We start from the raw sequence: 19,807 nt of genomic DNA, 5'->3' as shown, positions 1-19,807 counted from the left end.
AGAGGTTCAAGTCAAATGACATGAACCAAACCTATCTCTGGCACTGTCGCGTAGGTTATATAAATGACAAGCGCTTAACCCAGCTCCATAAGAATGGTATGCTGGACTCATTTGATTTTGAATCTTATAAGACGTGCGAGTCATGCCTACTAGGCAAGATGACCAAGACTCCCTTTAGTGGGCACAGTGAGAGAGCGACTGACTTGTTAGGTCTTATACATAGTGATGTATGTGGCCTTTCAATGTCGCTGCTAGAGGCGGTTATAGGTACTTCATCACATTTACTGATGACTTCAGTAGATATGGTTATGTGTACTTGATGACACATAAGTCTAAATCCTTTGAAAAGTTCAAAGAATTCAAGAATGAAGTACAGAACCAGCTTGGCAAGAGTATTATGATACTTCGATCAGATCGAGGTGGAGAATACCTTAGCCATGAGTTTCATGACTACCTAGTTGAGTGTGGGATTCTATCCCAACTCACTCCTCCTGGAACACCACAGTGGAATGGTGTATCTGAAAGGAGGAATCGTACCCTATTAGATATGGTACGATCTATGATGAGTCACACAGATCTTCCGACATACCTTTGGGGCTATGCTCTAGACACGACAGCTTTTATACTCAACCGAGTTTCATCCAAGGCCGTGATAAAGACACCATATAGGATATGGACTGGGAGAGATGCCCAGGTGTCTTTCATGAGGATTTGGGGTTGTGAGGCTTACGTTCGACGTCAAGTCTCAGACAAGTTAGGACCCAAATCCGACAAGTGCTATTTCATTGGATATCCCAAGGAAACTAAGGGATATTACTTCTACATTCCTAGTCAGCACACTACAAGAAAAACCTTCATAGACATCGGTGAAACAACAATGGTTTTAATTAAAAACCGATGTCTTTGAGTATTTTACACTGATTTTTCAAAAAACCGGTGTCTATGAGTGCAGATTTTCGCTCATAGACATCGGTTTTTTTAGGCGATGTCTATGAGCGCCTTTTTTCATTAATAGACACCGATTTTAACAGTGGTTTTTGAAATCTGGTGTTAATGATCCAAAATAAAATAATTTAATTTTTCCATCAACCAAAATTTGCAACACTTTACAAAGTTCTCTCTAAACCTAAACTTATATCGCGTCGTCCATCGTATACCATCGCGACGCCGCCACCACTTTCCTCCTCGCCGCTGACCGCCCGACCATCTCTCTCAGCCTCATCTCCCTCTTCCCCTTCTTGTTGCTCGAGTATTTATGTAAACATAAGCACCAAAATGTTTCGTCGCTTCCCATTTTTCTAAGCGACAGCAAGAGGCAACGAAGGAGGAGGAGGAGGGAGGGAGGGAGCAAGAGAGCTAGGAATCGCCTACTTTTTGCTTCTCAAATCCACCTCATTGCCTTAAAATTTTGCTTCCTTTGCGTTATTTTGCTTTCTGAGTAGATCTGATCGCCCCTGCCAACTGACAATTATCCTCCCTACCTTCTCTATTCGATGCTTGATGAGGCTCTCGGTCAAGAACCTCGTTTTCTTCTTCGTCGTGGTTTTCTCGTGTCCTTCTAGATTTCCTTCTCCTTCCTCGATTTTTCGTTTCCTAATCAGAGAGAAAGAAACGACAATTGGGAAGAAAGATAGCGGGGAAGAGGAGGAGAAGACGACGACGACAAGAGAATGGGGAATTGCTTTGGTTCATCTTCAAGATCTCCCACTCCTGCAGTTGGCACACCATAAGTCCAGGTATATTTTCTTCTCGATCTTTCACCTGATTTTGCTAGGTTTCAGGAGATGATTTTTGGTCCAGATTTCATCTCCAGTTTGAAAAAGTTGCCTTTTACCACCTTCAATAATTTTAGTTCCGTGCTTAATTTTCATCTGATCTAGAGAAATCCTGACCCTTTTGGCTAATCGTGCAGGTCGCTCGTCGTCAAGGACCAGCAGCAGCGAGATGACCACCGGGAAGCTATCAAACCTCAGCAGCAGCACGACCTTGGGTGAGTCCTCCGACAACGGCATCAGCGTCGAGAAGGTGTTCCCGGAGGGGAGGATCCTGGAGGCGCCCAACCTTCGCGTCTATACCTTCGCCGAGCTCCGGAGCTCCACTAGGAACTTCAAGCCCGAGTCCATTCTCGGAGAGGGTGGATTCGGGAAGGTGTACAAGGGTTGGGTGGAGGAGAAGACTCTCAATCCTTCCAAGAGCGACGTGGGCACGTTGGTGGCCGTGAAGAAGCTCAACTCTGAAAGCGTGCAGGGGCTGGAGGAGTGGCAGGTCTGAGATACTCTCCCTTCCTCCCCTTGTGCAATATCTGCTATTCCTTCTTCTGCTTCTTTAGATTTGTGACATATAACTCATTGTGGATTATTGAAAATTCAACTTTTATTGCATTTTGTAGTAGAAATCAATAATGTCCAATTTGTAGATAGTTTAAACAAGTATATTTTCTTATTGGATACTGTGGCTTCCAAAGTAAATTCTGCCATTTGGTTTAATTGACTTGGTAGTTCTTGTTAATGATTACTGTTAAATGTGGCTGCATTCAGAAGTGAACTTTCTAGGGAGGCTTTCACATCCAAACCTCGTCAAGATCTTGGGAACTTGAACTATTTTTTTTTTGTTGTTGTGTGGTGTTGTTTCAGTTGAAGAAAAAAAGTGAATTACAAAGTTAAAGAAGTAAGACAAACTTATACCTTCACCGTCTTTCTCGAAAAGGATATGTGGGTTTGTCTGAAGAAATAGTAAGTATTTAGTAAACATTAAATTCCTACTTATGGTTGTTGAAGTTGGTGTTGAGTACGTTGACTTCATGTGGTTTTTTGCTTACGATTCAATCAAGCTAGTCTTCCTTGATCACTACTCTATGGCTATTAGTTGTGGTTGTAAGAGCAACTCTAATTTCTCAATGCATGCTACTTTCTTCCTAATCATATTATTGTTTAACACTAGAGCAAGCTGTGATGATCATCCACATGTATCTAAGGGGAGCAATTGCTTCGAGAGTGAAAGGAGAGCTCTACTTGCCATCAAGTCTGACTTGTACAACTCCGATCATTGGCTTTCTTCTTGGACCGGTTATGACTGTTGCAAGTGGAGAGGAGTTGCCTGTGATAACACCACCAACCATGTCATAAGGCTTGATCTTCACTACCCACTTGTTCAATATAATTCATTTCCAGAAGAAAGTAAGTTAAATCCTTCTTTGCTTAAACTAAAGCATTTAAAGTACTTGGATTTAAGCTTCAACAACTTCGCATCCCTAGCTAGTATGATTTCCTCACTTGTCCATGTGGAACATCTTAACCTCTCCAATGCAATATTTGATGGATTAATTCCTCAACAATTAGGTAATCTTTCTAGCCTATGCTTCCTCGACCTTAGTTGTTGTGATTGGCGTTCTTCACAATGGTCAAATGACCTGAGTTGGCTTTCCCACTTAACTTCTCTAGAATATCTAGACATGAGTTGTGTCTATCTCTCTTTAGCAAATACTTGGCTTCACCAAATTAATTATAATAGCCTAGAACATCTTTCTTTGTCAAATTGTTTGCTACAAGATGCAGAAGGACTTGGAACAAGTATGACACAACTCAATTCATCAAGCAATCAAATAGAAGGAAATATTTTTGTGAATGCCACTAGAAAATTCAGGCACTTGGATTTAGCTGGTAATTCTTTAACAAAAATTCTACTCATTATGTGAATGTCACGTTCATGTGGTCTTGACTACGTATTAATAAATTTTCTTTTCTAACATAGGCTCCTCAACAATCGGATGCGGAGCAATGTGCTTTTTATATCATGCGATATATGAAAGATATAATTGAAAATTTTGGATTTGACCACAAGGATTCACTTCCAGCAATGGTAATAATACAAACTCATATTTGATTTGATTGATTATGAACTTCTCTTAGCTTTTCCCTCATTTTATTAGATCTTTGTAACACCCACAAAATTATAAGATAAGTATATGGGTGTTAGTTGCTTTAGAGCATAAAGGTTAGAAGAATCAAAAAGAAAAAAAAGAAATAAGAGAAATAAAAGAAGAGGTGAAGGTTTGAACCTTGAACCTCTCACAAAGGATAGAAATAAAATTATGTATGATAACCACTAGGATAATGAATAACATGTGAATGGGAAATGATGGAAATTGTAGTTAAAAGTAAAGATATAATTAAGTGAGGGAACAAGAGAAAATCAAGTAACTTTCTTCCCCTTGTTTACCTCTTGGTTAAGAAAAAGGAGTAGCAAAAGACAAGTTGTCTTTCTTCCTTTTTCTTCTCTATTTTCGTGGAGTTTAAGAGAACAATGAAGAGAAGAGTTAAGGGGAGGGAATGAGGACATATTCTCATTAGAAAGATACATGCATGAATTAAGGAGGAAAGGAAGCAAAGTTCATCTTTGTAACTTCCACCCACTTAGCTTAAAAAGGAAAGGAACTAAAGGATTTCATTTTTTTTTCCTTCTCCCTCACCCTTGCCGAAACTAGAAGCCTCCTCCCTCATTTCCACAAGCCAAGTTTAGGTTTCTCCCTAAGAGAAAACTAAACTACAAGAAGGAGCCTTCAAGGTGTACCCTTCCAAGCAAGAGAAATCAAAAGGAGTGCTAGAAGAAGAAGCTCCCTTCTTCCTCTTCACCAAGGGAACCAATTCTTTAAAGATTTACAAGTGAACACTATGTAAGCTTCCCCTCACCTGTGGTACAATAGTTTATATGGTTTTCCATGAAGATAGATCGCTTAAAAACCTAGGACTTGCTTTATGAAAAATTCAGCCAAAACAAGAAGAAGAGCCTAAGAAAATTGTAACTAGATATGCTCATTATTTTTCTTTGTGACATGTATTTTTATGTAAGAGGTTAATCTAAGGTTTCCACGCTAGAATAAATAATGAAAACTTAGATCCATAAGCCTTAGACTCTCGGCCAAGCATGAACAAGAAGACTAGGTAAGTTTAAGACTCAAACTAAGCATGTTTCCTTATTCTTGTGTTATGTACCCTATGATAATGAGGTTGTTAACTTTTTCTCTTACTTGTATGTTGTTTGAAACTCCATTTCCATGCTCATGAATATTCGGCCATGGAAGAAGTAAAGGCCTAGTAGAGTTTTAAACCTAAAACTAAGCATGCTAAGATTTCTCCTAAGACAAGACATGAAGCTAAAATGTTATGCCATAATTGTATGTTAGTTATGAATCTTATTTCATGCTTATGAAGATTCGGTTATGATGAGATTTGAAGTCTAGGAAAGTTTAAACCAAGGCTAGGAGGCTCATGACCTTCTTGATAAATGATATGAAACTAGTTGATGTTTTTATGGTTGCTTGTTACATAGAATTTTGGTTACATGCAACTTTCGGCCACACTATGTTTTAAAGCTAGGATGTGTAGATTTTTAACTAAGTTTACTCATGTTGTTCCTTGTTATGATGCCATGAGAATTGGGTAGGGTTTCCATGCTTTTAGGCCATATGAAAAACAAAACCAAGCTCATATGTTTCGGCCACCTTTGGAATAAAGGCCTAGGAAAACTTAGAACCCAACTTACATATGTTCATGATGTTTCTTGTGATAAGTACTATGAAATGTAGTTGTGGTTTCCATGCTCTTATGCCACTAGAAACTTAGTTTCATGCTTGATAGGTTTCGGCCAATACTAGTGTAAAGGTCTAGAGAAATTTTGAAACCAACTTATATATGTTCACGATGTTTCTTGTGATAAGTACTATGAAATGTAGTTGTGGTTTCCATGCTCTTATGCCACTAGAAACTTAGTCCCATGCTTGATGTGTTTCGGCCACTACAAGTTTAAAGGCCTAGAGAAAATTTAGAACCCAACTTATATATGCTTATGATGTCTTGTGATGCATGCTATGAAATGTAGTTGTGTTTTCCATGCTCTTATGCCACTAAAAACCTAGTTCCATGATAGGTATGGTTCGACCACTACAAGTTAATGGGTCTAGGAAGTTTGAAATTTAAAACAAATGTGCTTATGTTGTTCCTCATGAAATGTATAAGATATTGGCTTAAGGTTCAACACTTCCATGCTACTTGTAACCTAGAATGAGACATGCTAGGGTTCGGCCATGATAAGATTAGGAGCTTAAGGAACTTAGAACCCAAACTAAATATGCTTAAGTAGTTCCTTATGAAATATGATATGATATGGGTTAGGGTTTACATGTTTGCATGTTGCTTAGAACTTGATTTCTTTTCATGAAAGGTTTCGGCCATGAAAGAATTGGAAACCTAGGAGGGCTTAAAAATTTAGGTTAACATGCTTATGACCTTTCTTATGCTAGTATGTGAAGATAGCATGAGATTTTTATGTTTGTATGATTGTCTAGAAATCATGCCTCTACTCATGACTTTCGGCCATATGGGTTTAGTGACCTAGATGTACCTCACATGCTATGAATGAATCAAGAAATGTTATTTAATGATTCCATGAATGGTTGTCTTTTTATGATAAGTGATATGCTCTTTTATGTATGCTTATGATCCATGTATGTGCTATGTGTTCAATCATGCATGCTTTAGGATATGATAAAATGATATGTTCATTATGCAAGCTTATGATTCATGAAACATCCACAGTTTTTTTTTTTTTTTTTTTTTTTTTTTTTTTATCTCCCACTTTAACTACTGTTTGAATGATCAAAATTGCAGTACCATTAAGGAAACTAATCATAACCAATGGACATGACTGTATCAACATATGTTTATCAATAATAACAATATCTCTTCATATATCCCCACCCGAATGATAAAGAAACAAAAATCCCTCACGGTGAATCCAGTATGCTTCGCACTCCCAGACTATGGACAGTACCATGCATCCATCCCGCCTCCTCGTCTACTCCGTCCGAGGGCCTTCCAAATCCAGAGAATCTTCCTCACCTGTAATGTAGACATCATGAGTCTACGACCCAGCAAGCACAATCCAATATGAATAAACAGACATCCGTGAAGTAATAGAGTTAGTAATAAGAGATCACATCAAAAGAAAACATAACTTAATTACAACATTGTAAAGAAAGATAATCATGCACAAATAATCCTACGTAGCTACTAGGGTGAATATGTCACATATCCGGTAACCACAATTAGAGCCAGTCAACAGTCCCATGAACCTAGAGGTACCTCGTAGAGAGCATGCATCCAGTCATATAGCCGAAGCTAACCATATCATTCAAGTTTGGATGGGCCCCCCCCGGAGCTCATCCCGGGTCACCCATCCCGTACTGCTACCACATATGCTCATATCCATTCTATTAGCTATGTAGAAATCATTAAACAACTACCTTATCTTGTAACAATTTATCTTGCATAACCCTTTCATTCTTACAGTCAACATATCCATTCACAATGCCCGTTCCATATCCGTATCATATACAACATAGCTATACACAATATAAGCATGCGTATCAAACCAAGAACCATCACAGTTTTTACATTATCATAGTAGAGATCAACCACGATATAAAACATGCAACATGAATTAGATCACAGAACTAGTATCAACCAAGAATTGAATTCCTATTACCCGGATCCCAATAGTAAACCACAACATATCCTTGGCGAAAAGCCATAATTTAATCATGCAACTCAAAACAAGGCTCAAATCACTGCGAGATCAGATTGGCATACATTTAGAACAGCAGAATAACGGGGGAAAATCGTAAACCAACATTCCATCCGAAACTCTCGAGAACCCAAGAAGAACACAGATCAACCTCAAAATCGACCAGAAAACTTCACAGGAACCAAAACCAAGCCCAAGGTTCTACAGAAAACTCAAAACGAAACTCATTCCACTATATACATCTCGGTCAGGCATATACGCATACAGGTAACATCCAGAACTCGCATCATTATCAGTATGGAAGAAATCAGATCCCAAATCCAACCACCGCCGAATGAACGCTACGAAAATCACGACAGATAATTTCATTGTCCATGAACTTCATCGATATAAAGTTTACTGGCTAAAACTAGCAAGATCTTCAATGAATCCTCAAAGCAAAACAAAACTTCACGAACAAGGAACCCATCCACAAAAGAAATCAAACGACAATTCTCGGTAGTAAGCATCAAAACACCGAAACCCAAAACCGCATTCAATGGTTGACTCCCAATCCCCATGCGAAAACCCGAAGAAAACCCCTGACGAAGTAAGAATCATCCCAGAACATGGATTCACAGACCATTCGAACAAGCAAACCTCATTCATAAACATTTCAACACCTCTTATGTTATTCTCCCTTACCTCATGGATTTCAAGAAATCACAAGGATGTGAACTTGCCTTTTCCTCCTCGTTCCTCCGGCGGAAACCCTCACCCTCTGTTTTGTGCCATTGGCGAGCTGATTGGAAGTCGCCGTGCTCGATCACGAAGCTCTCCAAGAGATCGCCCGTGGAATGAAGCTTGATCGGAGCTCAGTCAATGGCACCAAGCTTCGTCGCCACTGGTGTGGGTACCCAGATGCGGAAGTATCGGCGTTTGGGAGAGGGTGTGCGGCGAAGGTTTTCAGCAACCCCTTTGTACCTATACTTATACTTAGGTTTCTAATCCCCACTTAGGGTAATTAATTCTATCAACTCCTAATTTAATTGGATATCTTTAAATGGACTTTCTCATACCCAATTATATCCCTTAAAACCTAAAATAATTTCCTAAAAATTCATAAAAATTTCAGTAAACTACATAAATTCATATCAACTTAATTCTGATAAATCATCATAGACACATACTTATTTTTCCTTAAAATAATATAATTAGATTAGATTTAATTATTTACCCCTTTATCCATTTTCTTTTAGTATTTAATAACCTTATGTATTTATTTTATACTCATCCAAGCCGTATAAAATTTATAGTTTACATCACCAAGTCCCCTTTCTATAACTTTTATACATATTTATGTCATGAAATTTATTTAAGTTCGGATATATTATAACCTATTTGATTAAACAAAATTAAAGCTAACCATTTAAATTAAATTACATTTTAATTATACCGAACTAATTAAATAATTATTTTAATTAGTTTGGGACATTACAATTCCTCCCCCTTAAATAGAATTTCGTCCTCGAAATTGAATCTTACTTAACAATTCTGGATAGTGACTTCTCATGTCTCCCTTAATTTCATCATACCTAATCTCTTAATATGGTTGAAACCTTATTTAAACTTATCTTCTATAAGCTCTTAACCAAATCCCTCTTAATAATCATTGCAACCAACCTCATGTTATTATGTATTAATCTTCTTAATTAGAACCATGACTCTCCTTTTTATATGAAACACTCAATAAATTAAACCAAACATGTGAGATTTAGGGCACCAAAATAATAGCGATTTGCTATATAAAATTCAAAAATTGATATATTACCATAATCTTCATTATCATTAATCACATTCATTTAAATTTATTTATTTATTTATTTATTTATTTATTTTTAACACGTGAATGTGTCAAATCATGTTGAGTGTTGACATAACATAGTACCTATAGCATAGAAGACATTACTTATATCTAGTAGTATTAGGTTTCAATACTATAATAGTAAATTTCTTGCCATGCCTCTTACAAGAATGTGTCACATAAAATAACGTGGTTGGCTTCCTTGCCCCCAATGATCCTAGCATATCAACAAGTTTCACCCTCTACAATATTTCCTTAAATTCATTTTTTTTTTTTTTTATCCATCCTAAACTAGGAACCAAACCTAGCATATACTATAAGGTAACCCTGAAAATGGTTCTGGACAAAGCATCGTAAACTGAATCTAGCACATAGCATCTAATACTACCATGGTAAGGAAGATGGAGAAATACAATGTAATTAATCAGACTCGAGTTTAACACATCTACCAAGAAACCCAACATCCATAGTTTATAGGAACCATTAAATTCATAAGATGAGAAGAACACACACAATTTGTAAAGAAAATCATAACAATCAATCCTTGACAAATTAGTGAGGGAAATACTCATCATGATTCCTAATTCTTTATCTATACAAACCTTTAAAATTTAAGACGAGAGCTTATTCTAGAGCATCACACATTGATCTATGGTACCCGAAATCTACAAACTATAGAAGCTAATTAGAGCTTTATAAGGTTAGGGAACATGCACAATTCATAGGGTCAGAAACATGGTATCATAGCAAGGAAAACAATTAATCTTACAAGCTATAAACTCTAAAACCATACAAGGTTACAATAACATGGTTGAAAACACACACAATTAAACCCAATAAAACGAGACTAGACTTAACCCATACATGAGCGTAAATTGTCCATCATTAAGTTGTGTTTCTCACTAAATATTTCCTAAACCTCATGCGTGCATGCACACCACCCTCTGTAGTATAAATAAGTCCCCATCACACACGGCTCTAAAAATAAAAGTTGTCTGAAGTCGTGTAACAAAGGTGTGCTAAAGTTTATAAACATATCTCCTGCCAAATCATACTATTAACACATCAATCCTTAATATCGAAACAGTAGCATGCAACCTTACTGTCCATGTCCACACCATCTATATGAACTGATTTAACCTAATACCTGCCCCTGCGGGCTGGATCAACCGGTTAAGGCGTGGCATCCTTGCACAATGAGTCGTAGGGTCGAAGGTCCACGGACGCGCACTGGATGAATAATCTGGGCCGGCTGTGTTAAATTCCAGAGACACCACGCTTTACCCGGGCCAGCATTCACCGTTGATTTACCTCCTCCTAGGATCCCTGTGGGGCCAGGCCTAGGGGGCCGCTGGGCGGCGGGACCCGCCTTTTGCACAACGATTTAACCTAATACCTACACACCTAGAATATTTTATAAAAATCCATAACATGCGTGGTCATAAAATATAACTATCTGCATAATTGGTGGGGTAGAGTTTGTGAGATTTGTATATTTGTCCTTATTATTTTTTTTTCCCACCATTCAATCCTATCACTTTTAGCCTTATATACATTGAGGTATATTAACCAGGTTTTCATCATAGCATTTAGAACAATCACAATTTAGCACAGCTCAAGCATGACAATCTGTACAGGAAGTCATGAAGAGGCACAATTTAATTTTTCTCAAACCTTTAAGCACCAAATGCTTGAAACGTTACCTTAAACATGGTATCAACTATTTCCTACAGCTAGATACATGCAGAGTTAACTTCTAACCAAATAGGGGTCTAAGCATGGTGATTCGATTTCCAGGTGTACAGAGACCCACTAAGCTTTACTATGATCAAAGTATCCTCACATAAAACATAACTTGTCCAGCCACTTTTAAATCAGCAAACAAGCATGGGTAGTAATAATTTAAATCCAGTAGCTGTGCAGGTAAGTATAAAGCAAATGCATAAACCATATGAATTTAAAACTAACTTGTATAGAGTTATTTAGAGCTCAAGGTGAAATATGTAAAGGAGCATTCAAGAACTTAAGCTATGCATTCCCAGAACGAAGAATTCATAATGACATGGTCGCAACATCTAACTTATAAACTTAAAGATAACTCCAACAACCAGTACTCCAATCTGGCAAGCAGAACATAGCCAAGGTGAATTAACACATAATTTTGATTTAAAATGTTCAGAAGTGCCGCAGATTCATAAGTCATTCTGCAACCAATCAAACCCCAACATTAAAGAACTACCACTTCGAAGGATTCAACAACCATAAGAATTAGAGTTAAATCTCAAACTTGTGGACTCCCGTGAAGTACAAATCAGAATAGCCATTACGAATTCGATAACACAAACCACAATGATATGCATCCAAATCACAAAAAACTACTTCTATCATTGAATCAAATCAATTAAGCGACAACCAGAACATGGTTAAATCTGCAGCCTCCACATAATCAAACGGAATCCGTCATCAAAATCGGAAGAGTCGAGCAACTGAAACAGGGCTAACAATAGAGGTAAAAAAAAAATCCCATTGTTTACCGATCCAACCTCAATCTCCTCAAAAACTGTCCAAGAGCACCCCGGAAAACCCCCAAATCACTAGATCCAAATACCATAGTTGAATCCGAAGAAAATCGGCAACTCTGACTGAACCCTAAAGGAAATCCATTGCTCGCAGCTGCAGAAATCGCAAGAAAACACATCAAATCGCAGAACCGCTTACCTTCGTTTAAATCCGAGGCAATTGAACCAATTAACCGAGCTCCAGAAGGAAGACGATCACCGTTGGCCACAAAAAAAAAACTCACAAGAATACATCGCAAAGCTTGAATCCGAGAAAAACACACTGAGCAAAACAAGAACACACTCAACGTTCTCAAATCCAACAACGACCCACCTAAGAGCCCTACCTGTACCTACAAAAGGGAAGATTACTTGCCCAACCCAGTATAACCTAAAACTAGTTTGTATTATAGTGGATGCATTGTGAAGAGTTCAAAACAAATCACATGCATGACAGCAGTAACTAACACCTAATACAATGTAACCGGCAAACTTTGCTAATAGTCTGCATATTAACCAGTTCGTTTTATTAGGATTGATCTACTTCATTATCTCAAGTATGTACATAAACATAGCTAAATTTATGACTATTAATTTAATTCTTACAGACTTGAAGGCAGAAGTAGCCGAGTTCCTGACGAGATGGCGTGCGCGCACTGTCCTTTAGGAGTGACTGCTCTGATACCAACTGAAACATCCACAGTTTTTTTTTTTTTTTTTTTTTTTTTTTTATCTCCCACTTTAACTACTGTTTGAATGATCAAAATTCAGTACCATTACGGAAACTAATCATAACCAATGGACATGACTGTATCAACATATGTTTATCAATAATAACAATATCTCTTCATATATCCCCACCCGAATGATAAAGAAACAAAAATCCCTCACGGTGAATCCAGTATGCTTCGCACTCCCAGACTATGGACAGTACCATGCATCCATCCCGCCTCCTCGTCTACTCCGTCCGAGGGCCTTCCAAATCCAGAGAATCTTCCTCACCTGTAATGTAGACATCATGAGTCTACGACCCAGCAAGCACAATCCAATATGAATAAACAGACATCCGTGAAGTAATAGAGTTAGTAATAAGAGATCATATCAAGAAAATATCTTACATATAAAGAAAGAGATAACATGCAACAATAATCCTACGTAGCTACTAGGGTGAATATGTCACATATCCGGTAACCACAATTAGAGCCAGTCAACAGTCCCATGAACCTAGAGGAACCTCGTAGAGAACATGCATCCAGTCATATAGCCGAAGCTAACCATATCAGTCAAGTTTGGATGGGTCCTCCCCGGAGCTCATCCCGGGTCACCCATCCCGTACTGTCACCACATATGCTCATATCCATTCTATTAGCTATGTAGGAAATCATAAACAACTACCTTATCTTGTAACAATTTATCATGCCTAGCTATTTCATTCTTACGGTCAACATATCCATTCACAATAACCTTTCCTTATCCGTATTTCATACAGCATAGCTATACACAATATAAGCATGCATTTCAAAACCAAGGAACCTATCACGGTATGTTCTTATTATCATAGTAGAGATCAATCACGATATTTAAGAAAAGCATGCAAGCATACAGGATATTAGATCACAGAACTAGTATCAAGAATTCCTATTACCCGGATCCCAATAGTAAACCACAACATATCCTTGGCGAAAAGCCATAATTTAATCATGCAACTCAAAACAAGGCTCAAATCACTGCGAGATCAGATTGGCATACATTTAGAACAGCAGAATAACGGGGGAAAATCGTAAACCAACATTCCATCCGAAACTCTCGAGAACCCAAGAAGAACACAGATCAACCTCAAAATCGACCAGAAAACTTCACAGGAACCAAAACCAAGCCCAAGGTTCTACAGAAAACTCAAAACGAAACTCATTCCACTATATACATCTCGGTCAGGCATATACGCATACAGGTAACATCCAGAACTCGCATCATTATCAGTATGGAAGAAATCAGATCCCAAATCCAACCACCGCCGAATGAACGCTACGAAAATCACGACAGATAATTTCATTGTCCATGAACTTCATCGATATAAAGTTTACTGGCTAAAACTAGCAAGATCTTCAATGAATCCTCAAAGCAAAACAAAACTTCACGAACAAGGAACCCATCCACAAAAGAAATCAAACGACAATTCTCGGTAGTAAGCATCAAAACACCGAAACCCAAAACCGCATTCAATGGTTGACTCCCAATCCCCATGCGAAAACCCGAAGAAAACCCCTGACGAAGTAAGAATCATCCCAGAACATGGATTCACAGACCATTCGAACAAGCAAACCTCATTCATAAACATTTCAACACCTCTTATGTTATTCTCCCTTACCTCATGGATTTCAAGAAATCACAAGGATGTGAACTTGCCTTTTCCTCCTCGTTCCTCCGGCGGAAACCCTCACCCTCTGTTTTGTGCCATTGGCGAGCTGATTGGAAGTCGCCGTGCTCGATCACGAAGCTCTCCAAGAGATCGCCCGTGGAATGAAGCTTGATCGGAGCTCAGTCAATGGCACCAAGCTTCGTCGCCACTGGTGTGGGTACCCAGATGCGGAAGTATCGGCGTTTGGGAGAGGGTGTGCGGCGAAGGTTTTCAGCAACCCCTTTGTACCTATACTTATACTTAGGTTTCTAATCCCCACTTAGGGTAATTAATTCTATCAACTCCTAATTTAATTGGATATCTTTAAACAGACTTTCTCATACCCAATTATATCCCTTAAAACCTAAAATAATTTCCTAAAAATTCATAAAAATTTCAGTAAACTACATAAATTCATATCAACTTAATTCCTGATAAATCATCATAGACACATACTTATTTTTCCTTAAAATAATATAATTAGATTAGATTTAATTATTTACCCCTTTATCCATTTTCTTTTAGTATTTAATAACCTTATGTATTTATTTTATACTCATCCAAGCCGTACAAAATTTATAGTTTACATCACCAAGTCCCCTTTCTATAACTTTTATACATATTTATGTCATGAAATTTATTTAAGTTCGGATATATTATAACCTATTTGATTAAACAAAATTAAAGCTAACCATTTAAATTAAATTACATTTTAATTATACCTGAACTAATTAAATAATTATTTTTAATTAGTTTGGGACATTACAATTCCTCCCCCTTAAATAGAATTTCGTCCTCGAAATTGAATCTTACTTAACAATTCTGGATAGTGACTTCTCATGTCTCCCTTAATTTCATCATACCTAATCTCTTAATATGGTTGAAACCTTATTTAAACTTATCTTCTATAAGCTCTTAACCAAATCCCTCTTAATAATCATTGCAACCAACCTCATGTTATTATGTATTAATCTTCTTAATTAGAACCATGACTCTCCTTTTTATATGAAACACTCAATAAATTAAACCAAACATGTGAGATTTAGGGCACCAAAATAATAGCGATTTGCTATATAAAATTCAAAAATTGATATATTACCATAATCTTCATTATCATTAATCACATTCATTTGAATTTATTTATTTATTTATTTATTTATTTATTTTTAACACGTGAATGTGTCAAATCATGTTGAGTGTTGACATAACATAGTACCTATAGCATAGAAGACATTACTTATATCTAGTAGTATTAGGTTTCAATACTATAATAGTAAATTTCTTGCCATGCCTCTTACAAGAATGTGTCACATAAAATAACGTGGTTGGCTTCCTTGCCCCCAATGATCCTAGCATATCAACAAGTTTCACCCTCTACAATATTTCCTTAAATTCATTTTTTTTTTTTTTTATCCATCCTAAACTAGGAACCAAACCTAGCATATACTATAAGGTAACCCTGAAAATGGTTCTGGACAAAGCATCGTAAACTGAATCTAGCACATAGCATCTAATACTACCATGGTAAGGAAGATGGAGAAATACAATGTAATTAATCAGACTCGAGTTTAACACATCTACCAAGAAACCCAACATCCATAGTTTATAGGAACCATTAAATTCATAAGATGAGAAGAACACACACAATTTGTAAAGAAAATCATAACAATCAATCCTTGACAAATTAGTGAGGGAAATACTCATCATGATTCCTAATTCTTTATCTATACAAACCTTTAAAATTTAAGACGAGAGCTTATTCTAGAGCATCACACATTGATCTATGGTACCCGAAATCTACAAACTATAGAAGCTAATTAGAGCTTTATAAGGTTAGGGAACATGCACAATTCATAGGGTCAGAAACATGGTATCATAGCAAGGAAAACAATTAATCTTACAAGCTATAAACTCTAAAACCATACAAGGTTACAATAACATGGTTGAAAACACACACAATTAAACCCAATAAAACGAGACTAGACTTAACCCATACATGAGCGTAAATTGTCCATCATTAAGTTGTGTTTCTCACTAAATATTTCCTAAACCTCATGCGTGCATGCACACCACCCTCTGTAGTATAAATAAGTCCCCATCACACACGGCTCTAAAAATAAAAGTTGTCTGAAGTCGTGTAACAAAGGTGTGCTAAAGTTTATAAACATATCTCCTGCCAAATCATACTATTAACACATCAATCCTTAATATCGAAACAGTAGCATGCAACCTTACTGTCCATGTCCACACCATCTATATGAACTGATTTAACCTAATACCTGCCCTGCGGGCTGGATCAACCGGTTAAGGCGTGGCATCCTTGCACAATGAGTCGTAGGGTCGAAGGTCCACGGACACACACTGGATGAATAATCTAGGCCGACTGTGTTAAATTCCGGAAACACCACGTCTTACCCGGGCCAGTATTCACCGCTGATTTACCTCCTCCTAGGATCCCTGTGGGGCCAGGCCTAGGGGCCGCTGGGCGGCGGGACCCGCCTTTTGCACAACGATTTAACCTAATACCTACACACCTAGAATATTTTATAAAAATCCATAACATGCGTGGTCATAAAATATAACTATCTGCATAATTGGTGGGGTAGAGTTTGTGAGATTTGTATATTTGTCCTTATTATTTTTTTTTCCCACCATTCAATCCTATCACTTTTAGCCTTATATACATTGAGGTATATTAACCAGGTTTTCATCATAGCATTTAGAACAATCACAATTTAGCACAGCTCAAGCATGACAATCTGTACAGGAAGTCATGAAGAGGCACAATTTAATTTTTCTCAAACCTTTAAGCACCAAATGCTTGAAACGTTACCTTAAACATGGTATCAACTATTTCCTACAGCTAGATACATGCAGAGTTAACTTCTAACCAAATAGGGGTCTAAGCATGGTGATTCGATTTCCAGGTGTACAGAGACCCACTAAGCTTTACTATGATCAAAGTATCCTCACATAAAACATAACTTGTCCAGCCACTTTTAAATCAGCAAACAAGCATGGGTAGTAATAATTTAAATCCAGTAGCTGTGCAGGTAAGTATAAAGCAAATGCATAAACCATATGAATTTAAAACTAACTTGTATAGAGTTATTTAGAGCTCAAGGTGAAATATGTAAAGGAGCATTCAAGAACTTAAGCTATGCATTCCCAGAACGAAGAATTCATAATGACATGGTCGCAACATCTAACTTATAAACTTAAAGATAACTCCAACAACCAGTACTCCAATCTGGCAAGCAGAACATAGCCAAGGTGAATTAACACATAATTTTGATTTAAAATGTTCAGAAGTGCCGCAGATTCATAAGTCATTCTGCAACCAATCAAACCCCAACATTAAAGAACTACCACTTCGAAGGATTCAACAACCATAAGAATTAGAGTTAAATCTCAAACTTGTGGACTCCCGTGAAGTACAAATCAGAATAGCCATTACGAATTCGATAACACAAACCACAATGATATGCATCCAAATCACAAAAAACTACTTCTATCATTGAATCAAATCAATTAAGCGACAACCAGAACATGGTTAAATCTGCAGCCTCCACATAATCAAACGGAATCCGTCATCAAAATCGGAAGAGTCGAGCAACTGAAACAGGGCTAACAATAGAGGTAAAAAAAAAATCCCATTGTTTACCGATCCAACCTCAATCTCCTCAAAAACTGTCCAAGAGCACCCCGGAAAACCCCCAAATCACTAGATCCAAATACCATAGTTGAATCCGAAGAAAATCGGCAACTCTGACTGAACCCTAAAGGAAATCCATTGCTCGCAGCTGCAGAAATCGCAAGAAAACACATCAAATCGCAGAACCGCTTACCTTCGTTTAAATCCGAGGCAATTGAACCAATTAACCGAGCTCCAGAAGGAAGACGATCACCGTTGGCCACAAAAAAAAAACTCACAAGAATACATCGCAAAGCTTGAATCCGAGAAAAACACACTGAGCAAAACAAGAACACACTCAACGTTCTCAAATCCAACAACGACCCACCTAAGAGCCCTACCTGTACCTACAAAAGGGAAGATTACTTGCCCAACCCAGTATAACCTAAAACTAGTTTGTATTATAGTGGATGCATTGTGAAGAGTTCAAAACAAATCACATGCATGACAGCAGTAACTAACACCTAATACAATGTAACCGGCAAACTTTGCTAATAGTCTGCATATTAACCAGTTCGTTTTATTAGGATTGATCTACTTCATTATCTCAAGTATGTACATAAACATAGCTAAATTTATGACTATTAATTTAATTCTTACAGACTTGAAGGCAGAAGTAGCCGAGTTCCTGACGAGATGGCGTGCGCGCACTGTCCTTTAGGAGTGACTGCTCTGATACCAACTGAAACATCCACAGTTTTTTTTTTTTTTTTTTTTTTTTTTTTATCTCCCACTTTAACTACTGTTTGAATGATCAAAATTGCAGTACCATTAAGGAAACTAATCATAACCAATGGACATGACTGTATCAACATATGTTTATCAATAATAACAATATCTCTTCATATATCCCCACCCGAATGATAAAGAAACAAAAATCCCTCACGGTGAATCCAGTATGCTTCGCACTCCCAGACTATGGACAGTACCATGCATCCATCCCGCCTCCTCGTCTACTCCGTCCGAGGGCCTTCCAAATCCAGAGAATCTTCCTCACCTGTAATGTAGACATCATGAGTCTACGACCCAGCAAGCACAATCCAATATGAATAAACAGACATCCGTGAAGTAATAGAGTTAGTAATAAGAGATCATATCAAAAGAAAACATAACTTAATTACAACATTGTAAAGAAAGATAATCTGTGCACAAATAATCCTACGTAGCTACTAGGGTGAATATGTCACATATCCGGTAACCACAATTAGAGCCAGTCAACAGTCCCATGAACCTAGAGGTACCTCGTAGAGAACATGCATCCAGTCATATAGCCGAAGCTAACCATATCAGTCAAGTTTGGATGGGCCCCCCCCGGAGCTCATCCCGGGTCACCCATCCCGTACTGCTACCACATATGCTCATATCCATTCTATTAGCTATGTAGGAAATCATAAACTAACTACCTTATCTTGTAACAATTTATCTTGCATATCTATTTCATTCTTTCAGTCAACATATCCTGTCACAATAACCTTTCCATATCCGTATCACAATATAAGCATGCATTTCAAAACCAAGAACCTATCACGGTATGTTCTTACTTATCATAGTAGAGATCAATCCACGATATAAAACATGCAAGCATACAGGGAATTAGATCACAGAACTAGTATCAACCAAGAATTGAATTCCTATTACCCGGATCCCAATAGTAAACCACAACATATCCTTGGCGAAAAGCCATAATTTAATCATGCAACTCAAAACAAGGCTCAAATCACTGCGAGATCAGA

General features: G+C 37.5%; 1 protein-coding gene and 2 long non-coding RNA genes across 3 annotated transcripts; 1 reads left to right on the top strand and 2 right to left on the bottom strand.

The window, feature by feature from the left end:
• The first annotated feature begins 1,500 nt into the window (after positions 1-1,500).
• On the top strand, positions 1,501-2,596 carry LOC122031376 (probable serine/threonine-protein kinase PIX13). Its single transcript, XM_042590494.1, has 3 exons — positions 1,501-1,736; positions 1,881-2,266; positions 2,535-2,596. Exons 1-3 carry the CDS (start codon positions 1,501-1,503, stop codon positions 2,594-2,596), a joined length of 684 nt encoding a protein of 227 aa, XP_042446428.1.
• Positions 2,597-6,650: 4,054 nt separating this feature from the next.
• LOC122032504 lies at positions 6,651-12,582 on the bottom strand. Its single transcript, XR_006126113.1, has 2 exons — positions 12,143-12,582; positions 6,651-6,896 (listed from the first exon to the last, which is right to left on the bottom strand). It is a non-coding gene; the product is annotated as an uncharacterized LOC122032504 (long non-coding RNA).
• Positions 12,583-12,774: 192 nt separating this feature from the next.
• LOC122031930 lies at positions 12,775-18,668 on the bottom strand. Its single transcript, XR_006125897.1, has 2 exons — positions 18,229-18,668; positions 12,775-12,984 (listed from the first exon to the last, which is right to left on the bottom strand). It is a non-coding gene; the product is annotated as an uncharacterized LOC122031930 (long non-coding RNA).
• Positions 18,669-19,807: the final 1,139 nt, after the last annotated feature.

The sequence above is a fragment of the Zingiber officinale genome, chromosome 11A, assembly GCF_018446385.1.
Source record: "Zingiber officinale cultivar Zhangliang chromosome 11A, Zo_v1.1, whole genome shotgun sequence".
NCBI classification, from domain to species: domain Eukaryota; kingdom Viridiplantae; phylum Streptophyta; class Magnoliopsida; order Zingiberales; family Zingiberaceae; genus Zingiber; species Zingiber officinale.
The sequence above is the reverse complement of the archived record's forward strand: the minus strand, read 5'-3'. Positions and strand labels throughout refer to the sequence as shown.